This window comes from Micropterus salmoides, unplaced genomic scaffold (assembly GCF_014851395.1).
Source record: "Micropterus salmoides isolate LMB-PRFRI ecotype aquatic unplaced genomic scaffold, ASM1485139v1 Ms_hic_scaffold_14, whole genome shotgun sequence".
Classification (NCBI taxonomy): Eukaryota; Metazoa; Chordata; class Actinopteri; order Centrarchiformes; family Centrarchidae; genus Micropterus; species Micropterus salmoides.
The window spans coordinates 22,320,311-22,342,981 of NW_024040485.1; the positions used below are offsets into that span (position 1 = coordinate 22,320,311).

Genomic DNA, 22,671 nt, shown 5'->3' on the forward strand with positions numbered 1-22,671 from the left:
GTGTAATTTACAAGGCACTTTTTGATAAAAAATGACAGTGTGGGACAAGGCTTGAATCAGGAAACTTCACCTAGAAAACTACACACAAGACTCTTTACTGAGTGAACTGGACTGGTATCTAGAAACTTTTAAAAACTTTGACTTAAAGATGGTACTGCAGTAACTATATCTTATATAAGATACCCCCCTCTATAGTTATTATGACATCAGATATGCAGTCTGGAATATTATTCATAAAACACGCCAAATGAAAAGCAGTGTTTCACAAAGTTGTCTGAAGTGTGCTCTGTGCAAGCAACAGTGATGTCACAGTGTACTGACACAGTGTGGAGTACATCGCTGCAGCAAGGTGAAAAGTTAAACTGCTGGAGATCAGCAAAACAAGACTGTCAGATGGTGTTACTCTTTAAAGAAGGATATAGTAATCAATTGAAGCGAAAAGCATCTGCCAAGGCCCTTTAAAATCTTTGTTTGTTAAACCTTGCACAAGTGCAATTATTTTAGGTTTTCTGAAACAGAACATAGAGATCAATTTAAAATGAAACATTTACCTTCATTTTTTCATTTTTAGAATGTATATAACATTTATATGTTACTCCATTAGGAAGGCTCATTCACATGTCAGCGTTTTATTCTATTAATGCTGAATTATATTATGAATCTGGTGATTTCAACTTTTTCATGTTTTTGTGTATTGGGACGGACCTTAAATCTTTTTTTAAATTTTTTTTTATCAACTTTCAACTTGCCATCAATACATTTTCATTGTGGAAAGGTGTGTGTGTGCTCTGCCTCTGTGATTGTACCACAGCCATCTGCTTGTCTCTAACTGTGTTCAGAAGCCTGTAGAGTTCAGAGAGCGGAGACCAATTCTCTATGCTTAGGAAGGTTTCTGTGTGGTACTTATACTCTGACCGGCTTTCTACATACCGGCCTTGGGGCATATTATGTACCAGTTACTTGTTTGAAATAGTATTTTTGGCATGTTTTAGCACAAACACTGGATATGTCATGAAGGAGACTGCATGCTGGACCTCTGGAGGAGTCTGTACAGTTTGCCCTGAGTGTGTCTTGATGTCAGCCTGCCCCCTGCAGTCTCACTGCACATCTCAGAGGAGAGATGGGCTAAGTGCTGTGTCAGCTTCACAAGGCCCACCAACAGAGCTCCGCCACCCACCATCAGACAGGGCCACTGCAAGGCAAACAGGGCCTCCTGACAGGTGTACTTCTTGTGCAAGATGACAACCCTGGGGTGCCTCGTGCGGTCAGTGAAGCAGGATGAGGTGTTCCCCTGATGAGCGTCCAATTTGGTTTTCACTTTCTCTACTTCCTTTAGAAGTTCTGTTCTGTCCCTCTGACATTTGGGTATGTAGAAACACTGGGAAAGAAAAGATATCATTCAAGTGTAATTTTTATCAAGTGATCTGCTTGTTACAGCTGGCAGCGCTGATTGCAATCAGTGAGACGAGCTGCAAGGTTTTTCTTTGATTCTGTTTTTTTTGTCTTAAAAAAAAAATCCTTTTCTAGCCTCTGTGTGCCGCACTGGTACTAAAACATGTTTCATGCAATACCTCTGAATGGAGCAAAAGGGCGGTATGAGAGCATTTCCTAATAATGTCTTCTGGCTTATTCACGAGGGTACAGTAATCAGAGTACTGCTAGCTTTCCATCCTGTCAGCTAGTTCAGAACAGTTTTTTGCCTTCACCGCGTCCTCAAGTGCTTTCTTGGGTCCCTGCTTAGATGACTAATATGAAAACTAGGATGACTCTGGGTCCTGATAAGCAAAATTAAGCTCCGCAACACAGAGTGGCCCTACATGTTAGTTATAGTACATAGACATAAAGCTTTAATGTTCAAATCCACTCCTCAAGGGCCAATACCCTGCAGGTGTTCCTCCATTACAGTTGAAAAGCCACACCTGGTGTGAAGCAGATCCAAACCTGAGGCTCATAATACTCTGAGGTGAGACCTAAAACCTGGAAGTTACCACCATGAATCCCTACCTCAGGAGCAAGGAGGACAGATTCCTCGTCAAAGTGCAGAAAAACCATCTGATTGGAGGCTGTGAGGTTAACTGTCACCCTGAGGCATGGCACAGTGCTCACACCTCTGCAGTCCACCTCCAGGATTTCGGTATTCAGCAGAACACAGCTGGCCTTCTCCTCCCAGTTCCTGGAAAACAAGGGGAACATTTCAGGGGTACCTAAGCCAGGGTCTCCATCCCTTTTATCAGCATCACACCAGAAAGCCAATGATGGTTTCTTATTAGATATATCATGTGAGGGATGTTCTAAATGTAATCTTTGTAACATGTAATCCCAGGAAAAGAAAAAAACAATTGATGAAAAGCATGATAAAAAAAAAAAAATGAGATACTTACTATCTCAATTTTCACTTAGTTGACATAACTTACTAAGAGTATTTGCATTACTTTAAATCAGTCTGTCCACCAGACTGAAATATCTCAACTATTAACCTTTGGTCAGCCACTAGTAGGTTGACATCATGACAATCATGGTGTGGTTTGTCATGACATCTTATACACACACCCATATTCCCCTTCAGGATGAATTGAAAATTGAAAATTTTATTTTCTCCAGTAATGTTAAAAAATCACATCCAAGTCATAGGACTGTCTCTCATATGGAACCCCTTCTAGCATGATCAGACAGACTACAGTGTACCTGTCAATACAAGGTTTGACCATAGTGATGCCGACCACAAAGAACATGAGCACAGAGAAGGCCATCATAGTGAAGCCCAGCAGGATGACTCTGTCCTCCCCGACACTCGACACTGGTATCTGGGTATGAGCTCGCTGCACTCCATGATCATCCACACCTTTACACCGCTCCTGCTTCTCCCCTCTGTGGAGGAAGTCTCTATGTCTCTCAAACACACACATTCACACACACACACACACACACACGCACACACATTCTCACACACACACACACACACACACATTCACACACACACAGGGATACGCACAAACACACACCACACACACACACACACACACACACACACACACACACACACACACACACACACACACACACACAGGGATACGCACAAACACACACACACACACACACACACACACAGGGATACGCACAAACACACACACACACACACACACACACATTCACACACACACAGGGATACGCACAAACACACACCACACACACACACACGCACACACACATTCACACACACACACACACACACACACACACACACACACACACACACACACACAGGGATACGCACATGAATACATGCTTGGACACCGGGATTGGAACAATTTAAACAGATACCAATTGGATTTTCTGACTTGATGCATCAAACATGTTGATGTTTAGCTTGAATAATGTTTACTGTGTTCACCATCTTAGTTTAGCGTGTTAGCATGCTAACATTTACTAACTTGCACTTGATCTGATGGGAATATTATCTGCAGGTATTGAGTCATAAACCACAGTACTGGACAAATTCAAATTTTGACCTGACGCTAGATGTAAAGTCGGGATTGCCAAGTCTTTACAGTGGTGAACTGAACATTACAACAATGACCACAGTGAATGCAGCAGGGTACTCTCGAGTCAAAGCTCTACATTCTTTTCATTAGACCCTCTAATTAAATACCCTTGTCTTTCAAACTCCACATCCCCAGTTCATAAGACAGCAAGGTAGTTAAGAATTTCAAGTGGAGAACCGTGTTTTTTGTCAGGTATCTCCTCCAGAGCCACAAGAAGACATTAGACAAAAGCAGTGGAGTGTCATTTTAATGCAGTTTCAACAATTTGGCAATTTGGATTTTAGTCAGTTCAAACCTCTGCATCTGGCTTTTTGGCCATGTGTGTTTTTCTACAGCCCTGACAGACACATGTGGTGTGTATAATCATGTTTTTTTCTTCGTAATGACTTCCCACCAGTGTTTTCAAAGCCTTGCTGCCTGGCCCAGTCGATCGTCCTGCCTTACCGTGTCTGCTGCCTGCGAGCACCCAGCAGGTTGATGTTAATGGGCATGCTGAACGACCTCCGGGGAGCTGTGTTCAAGAACATGCCCACTCCTATCTCTATCTCAGCCACCTCCCAGCTCTAAGTGTGTATGTCCACCTAACAAGCTCCTTTCTGTCTGAAATTCAAATGTCCTTCTGTCAACAGCTGATCATTTCGTATCTCCCACAGCCTCCCGGGCAGCACAGTGACTGACTGAGTGGACTAGATTTGCAGTTTATTCACTGGGGAAGTCACCGTTGTTTACCAAGGCTCAAAGGTGAGTACAACAACACCTTCCACCCTCATGTGTGTTTCTATAGAAACCACCACAGGTAAGGCAGGTAGGATGCTAATGGCCTCTCAGTGGGCCTGTAAGGCTCAGCTGCATGCAGGGGCATAGCACAAAATTGAACACCCTGTACATATGCACTCTCTATGGTCACCTCCCCATGTACACAGCTATTCACACAAGTATTTTTTATGGGCCCTCCTCACATTAGGGTCCTGCATACTCAGTCCTCTTTGTCCCCCGAGCCCTACACCCCTGGCTGCATGCAGCGATTTGTCTTCGAAAAGCTGAGTGAGTCTCCACCTGATTATTAAGTTTTTCCACAGAATGAAACTTCACGATGACACTGCACAGGTGAGTTTTAGAGCCGGACAAAAAGTCAAAAAAGTTGCGATTGTATGCAAAATCAGCCACCTTTACACACATATACACACACATACAGACGGCATACTGACCCAAACACATGTGTCCTGTGAGATTTCATTATCCTGTATGCCTTATTGAGCTCCAAGCCGACACTGTATTATCTGAGTGCAAGATGAGTGAGTTTATATATGTTATTCAAACAATCGAAACTCTTTGTATTATTCATGGGTTGCTGGGAAAACATATGGAGGTATTAGCTTGGTGACATTTCTGTTTAATATAACAAGCCCAAGGCTAGGAACACCCTAGCAGCTTGGAAATGGAGCCAACCATTCAATAAAACAGACAGCGGTGTCATACCTAATTTATTCAGCATTGAATACAATACAAAGTGCTATTATTTTGAATATTTTCCTTAACCTTTTTTCATACATTTTGTTGTAAGGCTACAATTGCATTTCCCAGAATATGAATTCTGGGAAATGCAATTGTAGTTTATCTAATATATTTTATTACCTGTATGTTTTTGTTACTGTGTGTGATGTATTGTGTTTGTAAGCTGGCAAATGGAGTTTTTAAAAAAAAAAACGCTTATTCAGTCATTCATTTCTATAACCTACAAGAGGGCCAATAGGCCTGCCACAATTCTTCACAGGGTTGTGGGAGAATGCTTTTGATGTAACTGAAGAAAACAAGATTAAAAATGTATGGAGCTCAGTGTACTTTATCTCACCTAGTAACCCAAGACATTGCCTTGACCATGAGGCTCACAGCGTGATGCTGCACTGAGGACATAACTCAAACAGAATTTCATCTTTAACGTAAATGCCTAATGGAAACAGACTACTGCATTCGCTTAAAACCGGACTGCATTGTTTATGTTGCTGATTTGATGTTTTCTGTTGTGCATTTGAGGTCTCCCCCCAGCTGAGCCTTTTCTATAGGAGACGCCTCGCGTGATGTTGTATCTTCGTCTATCTCTGAAGTTTCGAAATTAGGGTGTACAAATTCCTCTGATTATCCAGGCCAGCAGTTGTAATTGGACTCACAATGTTTCCTGTTATCTGACTATGCCACTGAACAACATTTCTGAACAACATGCGCGGACAGAGGTCGGTACATAAAAGACAGCAAGTCATTGAGCACAATGGAAAATCACAAAAAGAGGAATCTAACTTTTTTTACCATTGGACTGATGTTTATGCTGAGCGGCATTGAGTATGGTAAGTCCATTATGACAGCTTTATGGAGTTGAAGACATGAGATAATGGTCTCATTAGAGCAGTATCTGCCTGGCATTTTGGCTGCAAGCACACATCACAAAGGCTACGGCATCTGATTTAAATTAAATATATTGTGCTGTGTGGAAGTGAGGCTCGTCATTTACAAATCTCCCTCCTTTTCCCCAACTCTCTGTTGGTCTCAGCCGTCATTCTGCCTACAATATGGCGGTATCTCCAGATTTTGGAGGCCCCACCATACTTCCTGGGTCTGGGTCTGTCTGCCTTCAGTCTGAGCGGACTGCTCACAGGCCCGCTTTTTGGGTTCTGGTCAGATCGGAGCAAAACTACAAAGTCCATCATCCTTTTCTCCAATCTTTTTGAGATTGTCGGTGAGTAATCAAACCACAAGCCAAGAAGCCACTGGCATGAGGGGCCTTTACAGAAATACTTCACTCATTCATTACACACTGCATAGAGAATTAGAGGATTATGAAGTCCCTCAGATGGCAAATTAAAAAATAGTCCTTTTATTTAGTAGCTATTGGAATTTGCCTTTTTTTCAAATTACCTCTCAGTTAGCAACTAAAATGAATTACTACTTCTTACATTGTATTGTGGGGATAATTTGAGTAGGATATACGCTGACTAGACATTCACACAACACTGCAAAATGGCAAAAACACTTGTGGGCTGAAGTTAATAAGAAGACGAATACAGGCATGCCAGCCACTACTACTACATACTGGCTAAATGTTAAAGCCAGCATGCTAACATGCTGACAGTGAAAATGCTAAAATGCTAATGTGTAACGTTAGTAGGAATGTTTACCTTGTTCATCGTCTTAGTTTAGCATGTTAGAATGCTAAAACATTTGCTAATTAGCACTAAACAAAAAGTACAACTTCCGCGACCGACCCTGGATAAGCATATGAAGATGGTTGGATGGACAAAATACAACTGAGGACTGATGGAAATCACATGTTCTGCAGGTGTTTGGTTATAAACCTAAGTACTGAACACACTGAAATGTTGAACTGATGATGACACTTGATCAAAAGTTAAGGTTGTTACAGTTTATCTGAACAAATGTCATGTCAGTCTTGACCAATGCCGCCATCCTTGCCAAAAATTATTTTCTACCCAACCTTCTCATAACCTTTGTTTCACACTAGAGATGCATTTTGGTTCCCAAGCATGATTTTCCTTTTTTATTTGTTCTCAGGTAACTTCATGTATTTTATTGGATACTCAGAGTGGCTGTTGCTATGCAGTCGGCTGGTAGCAGGTGACACTCGCGCATGTCATGAAATTATACCCAAAGCACGTTCTGTATCAGCATGTGCGTACTTTGTGAAGGTGTAACAGAAGGATGCTGTTTTCCTCTTAGGTGTCGGTGCAGGAGCAGGCTCCTCCATCTTTGGTTTCCTGACTCGGAGCACCCGGCCAGAGGAGCGCGCTGGTATCTTTGCAGCCGTTATGGCCTGTCGACAAGTTGGCCTCCTTGTCGGTCAGTTTCTTCCCCTTCATCTTGCCACTGTGAGGGGTGTCATTTCATCTCTCTCCTCCTCTGTCTTGTGAGAACTATCAGACACCGGGAAGGATTTTGTGATATCTTCTTTGGTGTTCAGTTTCAACTGTGTGAAGGAGACATTCAATAAAATCACTCAATCACCATCCTCTGTTTTCATTCCATCTCGTCTTTAAAGCTCTTCCTCTTGCCTTTCCAGGGCCGGCGTTCAACCTGTTCCTTCGGCTGTGTGATTTCAAACTGGGGCCCTTGGTTGTGAACAAATATACGTCTCCTGGGGTAACAGCATCCAGATAATCAGTAAACTAAGGTTCTCTGAAAGCCTCATGACTACAGATACAATTGTCAGAAATAGTCATTCTACATTCTGCACTCCTCCTGGCTCACATGTATTTTTTTCCTTTGTTCTCCTCTGACTAAGAAGAATACAGAACGCCTGCAGCGATACTCAGGCCCATAACCACCCGTATCGATCTATTTCCATCTCATGAGTCTCTGAATAAAACACCTGTAGAATGGATGTAGCTTAAATGAGATATAACAAAGCAACGCCTACTTCCATTTTCCCACATAATTTGACACTGCATGTCTCTCTTTATTTCACTGTGCCAGGTCACTTTATTTGTTGAACACTCTCCTTCATATATCAAATACCTTGTCTCCTGATACTTTTTAAAGTATTTTGATGTTGTAAAAAGACAGTTTTTTTGCAGTTATCTATAAAATATTTGAGGATATTTTTGTCATTTTCCTCCTTACTCTCAGATCTTCATGTGCCTGTTGTGGGTGCTGCTCCAGTTTGTCGTCCTGGCGATGTACTGGGATGTACCACCCATCAGCTCAGAGGGGGGAGCAGTGATGGTGGAGATGAAACAAGAGGAGGGTGATGAGGAGGCGGTGCCACTGATGGGGTCCGACGAGGAGCCGGTGCACACCTACAGAGCTGTCAGCTCCGACCAATTAGAGACCTCCGGCGCGTCCGAGATGGAGCCCATCCACGGTGCCTTGTCGGTCTCAAACCCCTTCAAAAACTTCAGTGCCAGCAGAGGTGAGCGAGCAGGTTTGACTGCTTGTCCTGAGCAATGATTGTCAGGCCTCCTCTTCACTGTTTGCAGAGTTCAGGTAGGAATAGGTGTCACTGCCAATGCACATGTTTCATATCTGCTCTATTGATTTTTTTGCACGCACACACGCACGCACACACGCACACACGCACACACACACACACACACTTTCCATTCTCCAGGGCTCTCTGAGGATTTCTGCGTGGCATGTCAGATCAGATTCCCTGTGTATTGATTGCACTTGTGTGTATGAGTCTGGTTTATGTCAGCGTGTGTATGTCTGTATGCATATATATGATGTCAGGTGTCTTATTGGATTAGTGTCATAGTACGTTTACATGCGATGCAAGCAGTGATTGTGTGCCATTATTGATTCACTTTTTCTGTACTTTGTTAGTCTGTGTGTGTGTGTGTGTATGTGTATGTGTGTGTGTGTGTGTGTGTGTGTGTGTGTGTGTGTGTGTGTGTGTGTGTGTGTGTGTGTGTGTGTGTGTGTGTGTGTGTGTGTGTGTATGTATGTGTGTGTGTCTGTGTGTCAAACCTCTGTATCGATTCTCTCACTCTTTGAAGATGTGGCAAAGGGATGGATGGCAGACTTCCTTTTTTATTGACTGGCTTGCTGTGGTTGACTTGTGGATGAAATGGAGACAGAATTGGTAATGTGGCCAACATTCTTCTTATTGATTCCTTTTTGTTTTGAAGAAAATCTACAACACCAAAAACTCGGGAGCAAAACTGAGCAGGATGTCTGCAGCTCTAGCACATTCTGTAGGAGTGTCTGTTAGCCGTAACAGTGTGTCGGGTATTCGCTCTCCTGAATTATTGATCTTCCCTGACTTTTTGTGTATGAGTGAGGAATCTTTGAAACTCAGGCAGATCTTTCACTTTCTTTTATCTACTCTTTTTGTTTCCGGTTGGGGTTGTGCATCACAAACAACACAAGTAAAACCTGTGTGAATTTCTGCTTATGGAACAAGGAACATTTTTTGCATTGATAAGCAGTATATAAACAATTAAAAATGGTTATGCTGAGATTTAGCTGAGAAGATGGCTACCACTCTGTGGTTTTCCATAAAGACTATTTTTATAGCTAGCCATGGCTCAATGTAGATTTTCAAAAATATGCTGTCCAACATGTGCCTTTACATGTTATGTCTCATTTGTGTAATCTGTAGACTCAAGGAAGTCACAATGCCGACCACAAAATTGTTCTAGACTAGCACACAACTCGCCCTAAAGCCACAAATTGTCGTTTTTTCCTTTCTTCAGTGTACAGCCTAAACAAACGAGATATGCTGGTAAACAGACTTTGCCACCTCTGGACAGAGCCAGGCTAGCTTTTGTTTATGCTAAATTAAGCTAAGCTAAGCTAAGCTGTTGCTGGTTCTAGCTTTATATTATATTATGCCACAGTAGGCTATATATAATGAGAGTGAAATAGGTCTTCTCATCCAACTTAGCAAGAAAGTGGTGCAAATTTCCCAAAATGGCTTTAAATTAATGCCTAATTACACAGTGTAACACATTTTTAGTCATACATAATATCTGCAGACTTTTTAACACATTTATAAACATTTTTAAACATACTGGTGAATAATTTGTAAATGTTACTGTTAATCAATGCTTTATATATTTATTTATTTTTTGTTATTGTTGTTATTGGTTATTAATTTTTTTCCCAGCCTAAAGGGCCATTACCAGTTTTACACATGAAGACTCCTTTGCTTTTCAGTGAATTACTACTACTACTAGCAAAACTATGCTTTAGAGGACTTTTGTCTAGTCTGAGTATATCGTTATATAATAATGTTGGCTGGAAGTGGAATGTTTGTGTCACAAACTGGGCTCGTGTTAGAGTGAAAGATGTGGGTGTTTACGTGGCAGGGAGCGTCTAATGAAAGATGTTATCAAGTTGCATCATGGAAGTTGTTGGATTCAATGTTTGTGGGGCTTGACTCACACTAGGGAGAAAAAATCAGCCTCTACTGTATGGATTAAAAAATAAATCTCACTCTTCCAAATCAACTTACTTTATGAAAATTCAACAATAAATCACCTGATAGCACCTTTAAACCCATATGATAATGTTTAGAGCCATATAAACCTACATAAAACTTGAACATTTGATAATAAAAACAACGCACGCATACTGTAAATACATACACTCCACATACAGTACACACTGTATATGCAGTATAGTAAAAAATGAAAATTGTAAAAAAAAACTGAACAGAGAGAACTGAACCACACACTGTAATATCAAGCCATTCCTCCAGCCATCTGGCACGTACTTCCAAATTTAGCAGCAAGCCCAGCTCATTTTTCCTGCTCTCCAAGTCCATAAGGGAGGTTTTGTTCCAGGAAAAGCTGGTATCAAAATTTGGAATTTATTAAAAAAAATGTTTTTCTTGTGTCATTCATGTTTTGAACATAAGAAAAAAAGCAGAGCCCTCACTTATCTGTAAAAAAGGAATAGACATTTCGTTGGGCTGGAGGATCAACATGACCAACCAGCCAGGATTAGTCACGGACTGTCTCTTTCAAGCTAAAGATTACTTTCAGATAGTCTAAGTTTTCTTTTCTCTTTTAAACTTAACCCACCATGCCAGTTGAAACTTTCAATTTAATGGTACCACTTGAGCTTGTATTTTTTTCTTTTTCATGATTTTCTCATTGGTTTCTCTGGCTTTCAGTATATCTCTCTGACTTTCATTCTGTAGAGTTCCTGAGAGAAGAGGTGGTTGTTCTCCTCACGGCTCAGTTCATCACTCTCTTCAATCAGACAGCGCTGGAGGTGAGAGCAGCTACCGTTGAGATCCATCAGCCGGTGTTTCCAAGCATTTCATACAATGTCACACCATTTTACCCCGAGCTTCATCCAAACTGCATCAATCTCAGCCTTACCTGGAAAGACCTGCACTGTTACTTTGAGAAAATAATCAAGTATCGCTTAACGCTCGAAGTCAAACTGATGTAACAAGTGCGAATAATCAGTCTCAATATCCCCGACATGAAAAACGAAGAGGCCTTCTCTCTTCTCATTAGACTGTGATAGTCTCACACATTCTGACCTGGATTATATAATAACAAATATCAAAACAGAACAATTCTTTTGATCTGGACTGAATGAAGCAGTTTGATGGACTTAAAAGGTGCTCTTTTCAGCTCTAATAAGAATCTCCACCTCTCTCTCTGACTAAATCACTTTGTCTAACTGACTGACCTCGTGAACATCTTTCTAATAAATCCCCAGACCATGGTGACTCCTCTGACACAGCGCTACTTCAGCTTTGGCGAGCTGGGCAACAGCCTGATGTACAGCCTGTGTGGGGTGGAGGTCATCCTGGGCTTCTTCTTTGTGCGCTGGCTGAGCAGGAAGGTGGCGGACCGCGCCGTGCTGGCCGTGGGCCTGGTCATCTGCTGCACCGCCTGTATCTGGTGCCTCATCTTCCTGTGCAACCCCCGAGGTGCTAACCTGTCCGGGAAGACATACAAACACAAAAACACAAGACACACACAGACTGCCTCATGTTCTGTGCCAAATCATAGCAGAGCCATATTGGGTTACACACTGGCTGAACTGAATGTGCTCTGTAAATGATATAACTCAGGCTCTGGCAGGCCAGCAGGAGATCATACAGGCAAACTGGATCCTGTATGTTCATGTTGGCTTGCGTCTGTTGCCGCTTGTCACGTTTATCGCTCTGATTACAAGTGACAGGTGCTGGAGCAGGGGAGTGCCTGAGTACATATAAAAGGATTATAGTAATCTAATTAGACAAAAATGCTATTTGTTAAGGCATATCCTACATTTGTTTGCTATTTGTTACAGTTACAGTTAAAACAACCGAACAAAAGCAGATACCTGAAGAAAAATACGTGTTTGCTTGGACCACTAAGAAACATTGCATTTTGATTATAAGATTATATACTTTCAGCTTGTGCAGGAACATCCAACAGTTTGAGTGGGCACAGATTCACACAAACATGTGCATGATGCAAAGCAGCAGAGAACAAAATGTAGTGGCTGCCAGCTTGGCAGTGGTTTTGTTTTGAGATAGAGCTGTCTCTGGTGGTGCCAACCCGTTTGTGGAAGGAACTTAAAAATTGAGACAAGAAGGGATGGATAACGGAAGCATGATCTGTCACACAGTTCCAATTATTATCACTCTGAAATAAACGGCAACAAAATATTATAACATAGCTAAGATATCTATAAATGCATTAATTGCAGGTATTTCAGACTTAGTGTTAGATTACAGTCTGTAAATGTAATTGTCTAATGATATACTTCATATAATTTGGGGGCAAACAACTGTAATTCAGTAATCTAGGATATTATTTTGCCATGCCTGCCAGGTGGTTATGGATGGGAGCTGTCATCCTTCATCATCGGTGTATTTCTGCAGCTGCTGGGGCTTCCCTTCGTGGCTGTGTCTCAGGTGTCTCTCTTCTCTAAAGTCACTGCAGAGAAAACACAAGGTTGGCTTGTCTTACTTTGGCGACGTTTGCACAATTCAGCATATTAAAACAACAGATTGCTGCTCAGCATATGTGATGTACAGAAACGGTTAATACATGCTGTATTTCCTAGCCATATTTTAAATGTTTGTAGATGAAAGGATTAACCTTTAATTCTTTGTGATGTATCAAAGGATTCAGCCAAGGTGTCAGACGCTCAGTTGGGGGCCTGGCCACCATCTTGGGTCCTTTGTGGGCTGGAGGATTGACCAATAATTTGTATATAATGCTGGGCATGATGCTGGCTCTCCTCTTAATGATCACAGTAAGTAGAGCACAGCTCCTTTGAATTTTAAATAGCATTAAACAGTCAGAAAATCACTAACATGAATTAAAGGAAGAGTTTGATATTTTTGGGAATATGACTAATTACTTTGATTACATGAGTCACATCAATACCACTAGCATGTGTAAGAGTGGTATCAATTTTCTCATCTAACTGTCAGCAAGAAAGCGCCAAGAATGAGTGTATTGCCCAAAACTATTAATTTAATTTTGATCACCTCAAGGAGCTGGAATTGACATCGTTAACACTTTAACCCAGAGATTCTTCTTTTCTGCCCAACCCTGTATGTACCTTCTCTTAAGAACATTTTCTTCACATACCCAAGCTGAAAAACAGTAGCTATACTTGCCAGTAAGATGCTTAACTCAGCATGTTTTTGATAGCCTGTAATTATTACTTGGTGCTCTCTATCCTCTAAAGCCACATCACGACGTACATTTTTGCAGGTTATGACAGTGCTGTCCTACGACCGCCTGACTGAGCCCAGGGCAGTGCAGTGCGCCCAGAGCTCTGACAGTGGAGGATAGAGCTGCAGTCTGTCTGAAGAGCAGGAGAGGCTAAAGACAGACAGAGGACTGCCCTTCGCTTGTCAGAGAATCAATACGAGTGTCCTGCAGAGGAAGCTGAATGAGTGTGGAATAAAAAATGTTCAGAACACATACTGTACCTCAGAACCAGCCATAGAGGTGGTCAGACACAGGTGAACACAATGTATGTTTTTATGCTTTTGCAAAATTGTATCAGATTTGATTAGAATCCACGATTGGATTATTAATTGTATTTTACACAAGGGGGCGCCATTGCTCTCATATTGAATATTCAGAGGGGTAATTGAAGATGAAAGCCATTATTTTTAAACTGAACTATTTATATTCCCAGGTGTTGATGAAAAGATAAGAGAGCAGGTTTTTCCATGTGACCTATGTTTACCAAATTTTCATTTATTGTTCCAAAGTCTTTCTTCTTTTACAAAAAAAAACAAAAAACTAGCTGAAAAGGAAACAGTTGACACAATGGGTGCAGAAGTGGAGTTGTCAATGTCTTAGCAGCCGCATGTCACTGTAGCTGATAAAAGAAAGTGAAGCTTTACAGATTTCATGATATTTATTTGTAGTGTTGGAATAAAACTGTGTCTTTTTGTGTTAAAATTAAACTAGAGAGATGTTATCTGAAACCATTCCTCTGTATCTTGTGTGCAAATGAGAAGCTCCTGAATTAAAACCAAATTTAAATATTACTTGTTAATTAGCCCTCTCTATCATTTTACTATAGGGCGGATTTAAAGTTTAATTGCCTTTATTCATAATTCAAAACATGACAAGGTGTGACTTGTGTAGTCAGCTGTTCTTGCCTATATTCTCCTCTAGGATGTGCTGTATGCTACACATCTGCATCTGAGAGGAGAATGCTGTAAGCAACATCAAGGCATGGTAGATTCCCTTTGTACCAATGAACATGGTTTTGGCCAATCTCTGTGTTTTTGCATAATTGCAGATAAGGCTCAGTAACCTTTCCAGTTTTCTACACTCAGCATGTGATGTTTGGCTTTCCAGAGGCTTTTTGCCTAAAATGGAAATTCTAATCTGTGGGACTCAAGGACATAATATATATAAGTACTTTCATGCCCTGATCAGCGTATTCAGGTACTTGACATTTTAAGGGAGATAACAGGGTGCATAGAATCAGGTCAAGTCTGAATTAACTCTCTTTGAACTCACTTGCTTTTTCAGCATCATTCCTGCTGTCTTTTGTGTTCTTATACAAAATTCCTATACAACAACCTAACTATCCACAGCCATTTTTAAAGATCCTGAAAACTTGCATTTAAATTGTCACTTATTCTCTATAACATTAAATATTCACGGCCAAATAAATATCAATGATGGTCTGAGTTGAAAAAAAACAACATTTATATTAAGTATATTAGATATTATTCATTAAACTAAATAAGAAATAGCACACATTGAAAACTTTAATTCATAAACAATAAAACATGCCCTTTCTTATTTCAGTACACTGATGTTACAATGCTTAACCAGTAGTATGTTGGCCATTGTTAGCTAGCTTTTAGTTATCAGACTTTGGGTTGATATTGCCACTGTACTGAAAGTGGTTGCTGACATTATGACTTTTGCTAATGTTACACTACATGTAAGCATGTAAGAGATCAATATTTCAATGGTTTTGTTACAAAAATAGATTTATTATTGAGAGTTGTTTATTTTGTTTATGTTTCCTATGATTGTATAGTTTGTGTTAATATGTGTTGGCAATGTTGTATTGTTTGCAGTCATGCAAATAAAACTACTTTAATTGAATTTGACCTGAGATGATGCAACTCTCACTCTACCGTAGCAACGGATTAAGCTAAAACAGCCTATGGCAGAAAAACCTAAGAAGCATCCAATAAAAGTTTCTGATGCTACAGATAAAAAAGGCTATTGGACAGGTTGGAATTTTAAAATATTTGGAGTAGGCTATGTAGCTATTGCATTTACATTTTTATAACCTTTTGTGAATGTCTGAAAATAGAGGTGGTGATGGCACAGTTGATAAGGGATTGATTGGTGTGAGGGACCCGGGTTCAATTCCCTGTTGTGACATATCCACCATGGTGTCCCTGAGCAAGACACTTAACCTCTAGTTGCTCCAGAGACTACGTGACCTCTGACATAATTAGCAACTGTAAGTCGCTTTGGATAAAAGCGTCAGCTAAATGAATAAATGTAAATGTCACGCATCGATATTGTTTGTGCAATTACTCTCACTGCCAGAAAGGGAGTCAGGACTGCACTGTAAGTAAATCTTATGATTAAAAAATAAGAAGAAACCAACCTTACATTATATTCAAGTAGTATTTATGCAGAATTGAACAGTTGAAGTCTCTGGGTGTGGTTTGATCAGATTTGATTGACAGGGACTAACCAACAATCAATTGCAAGATTCTGATTGGTGCACAGAAAAAAACACAGTGATCTCTGATGTGAAATAAACAAAACTATTCAAACCTTGGCAGAAAATTGTGTGTTCCTGTAAGACCCTATCGCTCATAGAAAAAGCTATGATCCAGCTTTCATGCACAAGCTTGTCTGGGTCAGTGCGGTCAACTATATTTCGAGCTTCTGTAACAGCCTATAGAGGCGGCACACAACCCCCAAGGGTATAAATAGAAAAGTCAGAGGCCTTGGGCTTTTATGTTAAATATACCAAAGGTAGGCACAGAGGCACAGGTTATGAAATTTTAAAGATACACAGAACAACCATTTGATGCAGGAGCCAACAATTATTTCTGTAAAGCATGGGCAAGAGTTAGTCGCTATGGAGATGGAGTTTTGTGAGGGGGAAAGTAAAATGCCAAAGATAAAATAATATTATGTAATGTGAGACTGGAAACCCTGGGTACTCTGGTGGAGCTCGTTGTGGAACAGATGAAGGTGTAGTAGAGCTTCAGTGGAAGCATCTGCATGTTGTACTACTACGAGACTATAAATTGCTCAGTCTGCTTTCCACATACTAACTGTTTTCATGCCATGTCTAGAAAGAACAACTCGGCTGCGTGCAGTTATTTTAGCCTCAGTAGAGTGTAAAAATATCTTGGTAGCTGTAGCCATTTTTGCTTCTGTACAATGACCTGAAGTGTGAACACTGAACTACATTTTAGTCTGTTATATCTCAAGTCTTATCCAAATATTTTGTCCCTAGAACCCTCCAATTTACATATGTTTACTATATATATAATATACATATTATACTTTCTACACATTGGTGTGTTTCTGATGAATCAGTTTAGGAGCTAAAGTCGTTATAATGTTGCATTTTTGGGTGACAAACTCCCCTTCAGGAGGCAGAGCAATGTGGCACAGGTCCAGGAGAAATAAAGGTAAATGTGACTATTTAACGCCTTTAAATCAAGATAACATTTTGGGGGAAAAATTGCAAGCATGTGCATGAATCTCTTAAGAAGGATAATTTATGGTTTTATGACATATACTATTTATAAATATATATTTCTGAACCCTGACCTTCCATTTATAGCGTCATGGAAACTCTGTGCTGTTACGCTGCTCAATGATGGTGATGTATAATCATGTAAAATTATGATATTTATGATATTTCTATGTGTTATTACGTTCTGGCAATAATGGACACATAAGTACATTTTATTTTCTAAGGGGGCAAAAGGATGGTGATTTAGTAGGATACATTTTTTTGGTTTTACGAGAACCAACACATAGAAACACATTCTTGTTACTTATAAGATTACATGTTCCTCAAACCAAGAATGATCCAAATTTGCCATATATGATAGATGATAGTACGAGCAGCATTTTGCAAAGACTAGGGTGCAAATTTTGAAAAGGAGAGAATAACATGTAATCATACAAATATATGAAGGCAGAGGACAGAAAATGTGATCCCCAGTCTCTATTTCATGATCAAAAGCTTCCTGAGGAAAAGTGTAATCAGACATGAGTTCATTAAAATTATTCGGGAAAAATAATTTGAATGTATGTTCAAATAAAAGTTATTTGAAATGCATTATCAACTAATAATTGTTCCACAGAAATCTATGTTTTCCCATACACATTGTTGACCTGATGGAACACAAAATAATGACTGATCCATTATCACAGCTGAATCTTTTTAAAGGTTTTTCTCCCTGTAAAACATAATTACCACAATAGAGGTTTAATAAAATATATCTACTTTTTAACAATGGGAAATTTACTCAGGCCTATTTTCCCTTTTCTGCATCGACCTGCTTTGAAGGCAAATTGACACTGTCGTCTAACAAAGATAAAGGTAATTGGTCACAGAGTAAAACAGCATTTGACTGGAGCCAAAGTATAACAATTATGTTAGCGGCAGCAGAGGGGCAGAGAGTGGCTCTTCTCTTCCTGATGGTATTAACTGGACTGAGGATGGTTGTTAATGGGTCATAGATGATAGATGAGTTATCGTCCGGTGAAAAATAGGAAGGGGGATGAAATCAGGGCAGCAATATTCATTCCATGATTCACCCCCCACCACCACCACCATGCTGCCATCCACATTTTGTACAGAAAGACTTCTCCCTACAAATCATTTATTAAGAGATTTAATTTCACAGGAATATATTTATTCAGGATGTAATTTTGTTTCCTTGGTGGAAGCTATTCATTAAAAAATCTTTTAAAATAGATGTCAAAGGGTTGGTCTCCTGCCAGCTCAGGCAAAGATTTACTGTTCCACCGTTATTGTTGCTGAGGTAAGAACCTGATTTCTGGACGTCATTGCCAGGGTGTGGCTCAAGTCCAGTGCTGTGTCTTGGGGGGATTTAGAGGAACTGCTAGTCACACACACACACACACACACACATAAAGGGAGGGAAATTACCTAAGAATAATGTGAAATATTTTCTTCATCTAATTCGCAGAATTATGTGTGTAAGCAGTCCTAATACTGAGAAGTGGAATATACACCTTATAGCAATATATCGAGATGGCCGACTAATGAGCTGACAGGGGAGTGGGAAAAGAGAAGAGAGGGGAGGTGACAGTGCTTGGTATCGATGAATACAAAGCACAATTTTTCATTTCCCCCCTTTCTCATAAGCAGCTTTAGATTCAAACATAGGACAAGCTGGCGGGAAGGCAAATGGGTTGATTTATCACATGTGACGGCTGTGCTCCGGGGTACATATATGTGTAGAGGCTAGAGACTCAGGTAGCCCCCTCTGCATTTCTTATAGCACCCATCACTGTGTGTTTGCATTCTGCACGGCTGGCATCGCTTCAGATACATTGAATCAATTGCCTCCACCCACACCAACCATCCACCCCCGTACTCATATATGAGCCTCGGCGAAATTAATGCCTCTGGGACATACATGAGCACTGAGTTTAAGGCAGTCATTTGCAATGGGCTGCTCATTGATTGCAGCCCATTGTAATGGCAATGGAAATATATTCAGATAATTATCAGGCTCATTCCCGTGGCTTGCTTATGAACCCGGTGTTGTTTTGCAAAGGGAGAGAGCAACACCAGAGAGCCTCAGAGCTGACAGTAAATTTGCTCATCAACCAGTTTCGTTCCAGTGTGAGGTAAAATTATACAATATTTCACGGTCTGGCCCTTTGAAGGTGGCATTACTCAGCAAAGCTCAATGTGCAATGGAGCCAAAATGTAATAGTGTTCTAACTCACACCATATTTTCACGGGTGGATGCTGGCCTGTCCAACCTGCTGCATGAAGAAATGGTGAGAAATGAGAAACTCTTCTTATTCGCTGCTGCGTGTGACCAACTGTGGTAAACAACTCAAGTAAACAACCAGTCCTCAGGTTTCATGTCACCCGCCTTTGTCCTCCTGTGGTGGTAAAAAAAGCTTGGGTCATGCTTGTTGTCTGACAGAGCTAAGGTCAAGGTTTATCTGCGCATGGACATGTGGGAACCCATTGATCTCATTAACAGCATGTGCGAAGAATATTATGAAATGATGAGAACTTCATAGGAGGTCAGCCGAGGATCAATATTAAATCCTATCTCATTTATAATCCTGCTGAGCAGAGAGGCTCCGCAGGGCTTAGCTGCTTAAAGAAGATAGCGTTTGACAATTTACTTTAATGCCCATATGAATAAATGTAATGATGTGTGCATAGAGATGAATTTTTGTTATTGTCTGTTTGCAGGCACTTTTTGTTGTCAACAAATGCACCATAAATACACTGATGGATGATGGAGAGGCTTGACCAAAAAGACACACACACACACACACATACACGCAAACGTGATCAAGGAAAGTACTGACATAGAAGCAATATGAAATTTAAATCAATTTCAAAAACGTCAAATGTTTGTTACATCTCCTGGCAGATTGATGTTGTGTCCTCGGCTATTTTTAAGGAGGTTTGGCTGCTCTTATCTGCTATCTCCACCCTCTTAGACACAGCATCTTCAGATCAAGGATTAAGCTTCTCATTATACACATCACTTAGAGGATTAACCCTTTCGCACACTCTTATCTCCCCAAGTTATGAATCTGACCGCTGATGGATGTAAAACTGGATGAGGGGTTTGTGTAAAATTGATTTTGAGGCAAATTCCATCAGGCAGCTGCGAAGAAACTCTGAAAGTTTGTCTCCCACTCTCCCAAATGTAGGAATTTAACCTCTGATTTTGTATGTTCCTGAGCCAATTAAGCTGTGAGATTGTTTGAAGTTGTAGATTGAAAGAAGAGCTGTGCCGGTTTCAGGCCCCAAACAGTGAAGGGAGACCACAGGGGTCCAGGTTCCCAGAGCCTGCATGTGTAATCCAGTCTAACATGCATGCAAATCTCATCTGTGCCCGCACACAATGGCCTGTCTGTGTGGAGGCGGGAGGAAGGGAAAGGGCAGCAGGGAGAGAGAAAGAGAGAGCGAGAGAGGAAAAGCTGTAAGTGTGTGTCCTCTGTGCCAGAGCATATGCCATGATAGCTCTTTGGAGACAGAGCATAGAGACACTAAGGTTCGTAGACTAGCAAGAGTCTTTTATCGGAGTTGATATTTAAACATCTGCATAATTAATCCAATATCTGTGAAGCTCTCCGAGGAGAAAAAAAAAACACATCATCGCCTGTGGAAAAGAGAACATTGTAAATTCCTGGCACTGCTCTGAGTGCAGCGCTTCTTCTCTGCAGTGTAAAAACAAAAGTTGGCAACCCAGATCTCAGGGGAAATTAAAAATCTTTGTCTTATCCAGCCAATTAAATGAAATACACCTTTTTGTACATGGCTGGAGCTAGCCACTGGAATCTATTTATGACTGTGTTGTAGTCAACACTACGTTGCTCATCGCAGAGAGTTTCACTTTACTTCACCCTGCAGAGTGAGGCTGGAAATAAGGGGTACTTGGCCTTTTTTTTCACAGATGCAGAGACGCAGAAAACGTACTTTCCATCTGTCCCAATCATATAGATTTATAGGATTATCCCAAATGCTGTTTTAGTCCTCGGCACAGGCTCAGCTCTTTCATGTGAAACATTGGATTAGATAGTCAGGGAGCCTTTGTGTGAGTCGTCTCCAGTCTTCCAATGGCTCCTTTCTCTGCCATCTTATTATTATTGTGTGTGAGGGTGTTTCTGTATGCACGCCACGCCCTGAACTTTATTACATTTCAATAACTTTATATGTGTGTGTGTCTTTCTTTTCCCAAGCTAGCACCTCTGCTCTATTGGGACCCCAGTGGGCAGACCATAGCTCAGCAGGGGGCCTTCACTCCAATTTGCCATCGTTTGTCACCATTTGTTTGTCCTGACAAACAAAATGTTGGCCCTCGGTCCCCTCCTGTCTGACCGCAGTCACACATGGGATCAGCTGCTCTCCTTTTCTCAGGGCTCTATTTCGGCAGGAACTCTTTCTTTTTATTGAATAATTCGGCTTCGCATCGCTAACTAACCGGGGCAGACTGTGCTTAAGCATGTGCTTAAAATAGTTTTCCCGTCTAATTACCTAATTTCATCTGACATTAATATTAGAGCATGTTACTGTTGCATTATTGATGGTGTGTTTGTCTTGGTGTATGAGATGTTAATTAAAACATAAACTGGAGCTATGTCTGTATGACAGTTTCTTTATCCGGGAGTCAGCAGGCTTATAGAGATTTCTTTTCTCTGACCCTGTCTTCTTGTCTATTGTTGATGCTGTCGCATGTCTCCTCCAGCCTCTGCTTCATTGTGTACTTAAATATCTCTATTACAGGCCATTCCAAAGGTAATTGCATAATGCACTGTAAAGCCACTTTTACGGTAAACTCTAGCTAGACAGACTTCCATGAACAAGAGGCCAGCAATGTTGAGCACTGACGAATGAGGCAGAGATGTTCGATGCTGATAAGAGTTTCTGCATAGCAGGCAAGGCAACCTTCTCCTTGGCCAGATAGCCAATGTTGATTTCCTGCCTTGTATCACTTTCTTGCATCTTTTGCTGGTGTAGCAGAGAGACTAAAACATGTTAAATTGCTCCCCGGCTCCATAAAAACACAGGAAGGTCAGGCAGTTACAGAGCTTTCTGAGGCTTCCTGAGAGTAGAGCCCCTCTTTGGATTGCTTGCAAATGGACAGGCAATAAACTTTAGGTGACTTTACGGTGTTAACAACAAGGAGTGAATCCAGTCAGGGGTTTGGTTTCACTCTCCTCCTTCCTTCTTCCTCCTCCACTTCTCTCTGATGTTCTGTGTCATGTGGTTTTAGCTGGGAGTTGTGAGATGAACCGACAGATGACCGTAGCATTAGGCTGAGTGGCTGGCTGTTTCTCTGGTCAATGAGGCCACGGTGACAAATATGTTGGCAAAGATTTAGACAAGAGGCTCCTTGGCACCGATGCCCAGGCTGCTTCCTTTCAGCCCCTATGAGGGACGAAGAACAGATGTCTGG

General features: G+C 40.9%; 2 protein-coding genes across 2 annotated transcripts; one reads left to right on the forward strand and one right to left on the reverse strand.

Moving 5' to 3' along the window:
* Positions 1-82: 82 nt before the first annotated feature.
* LOC119902327 (calcium-activated potassium channel subunit beta-3) lies at positions 83-4,771 on the reverse strand. Its single transcript, XM_038718439.1, has 4 exons — positions 3,987-4,771; positions 2,686-2,883; positions 2,005-2,173; positions 83-1,378 (listed from the first exon to the last, which is right to left on the reverse strand). The coding sequence occupies exons 1-4, from the start codon at positions 4,067-4,069 to the stop codon at positions 1,010-1,012; spliced, it is 819 nt and encodes a 272-aa protein (XP_038574367.1). The 5' UTR covers positions 4,070-4,771; the 3' UTR covers positions 83-1,009.
* Positions 4,772-5,765: 994 nt separating this feature from the next.
* On the forward strand, positions 5,766-14,517 carry mfsd8l2 (major facilitator superfamily domain containing 8-like 2). The gene is made up of 11 exons (XM_038718440.1): positions 5,766-5,884; positions 6,088-6,273; positions 7,107-7,169; positions 7,272-7,391; positions 7,612-7,691; positions 8,178-8,460; positions 11,197-11,270; positions 11,730-11,943; positions 12,836-12,958; positions 13,132-13,262; positions 13,730-14,517. The coding sequence occupies exons 1-11, from the start codon at positions 5,809-5,811 to the stop codon at positions 13,808-13,810; spliced, it is 1,431 nt and encodes a 476-aa protein (XP_038574368.1). The 5' UTR covers positions 5,766-5,808; the 3' UTR covers positions 13,811-14,517.
* The last annotated feature ends 8,154 nt before the right edge of the window (positions 14,518-22,671 follow it).

What these genes read in the sequence shown, in the direction of transcription:
- LOC119902327 (XM_038718439.1), bottom strand. Translation starts at nt 4,069, where the DNA reads ATGTTCTTGAACACAGCTCCCCGGAGGTCGTTCAGCATGCCCATTAAC. An exon ending in GCTCGCAGGCAGCAGACACG is followed by an intron (nt 2,884 to 3,986) that starts GTAAGGCAGGAC and finishes TGAGAGACATAG; the next exon opens with AGACTTCCTCCACAGAGGGG. An exon ending in CTGTCCTCCTTGCTCCTGAG is followed by an intron (nt 1,379 to 2,004) that starts GTAGGGATTCAT and finishes TTTCTTTCCCAG; the next exon opens with TGTTTCTACATACCCAAATG.
- mfsd8l2 (XM_038718440.1), top strand. Translation starts at nt 5,809, where the DNA reads ATGGAAAATCACAAAAAGAGGAATCTAACTTTTTTTACCATTGGACTG. An exon ending in CTTCCTGTGCAACCCCCGAG is followed by an intron (nt 11,944 to 12,835) that starts GTGCTAACCTGT and finishes CATGCCTGCCAG; the next exon opens with GTGGTTATGGATGGGAGCTG. An exon ending in CTCTCCTCTTAATGATCACA is followed by an intron (nt 13,263 to 13,729) that starts GTAAGTAGAGCA and finishes ACATTTTTGCAG; the next exon opens with GTTATGACAGTGCTGTCCTA.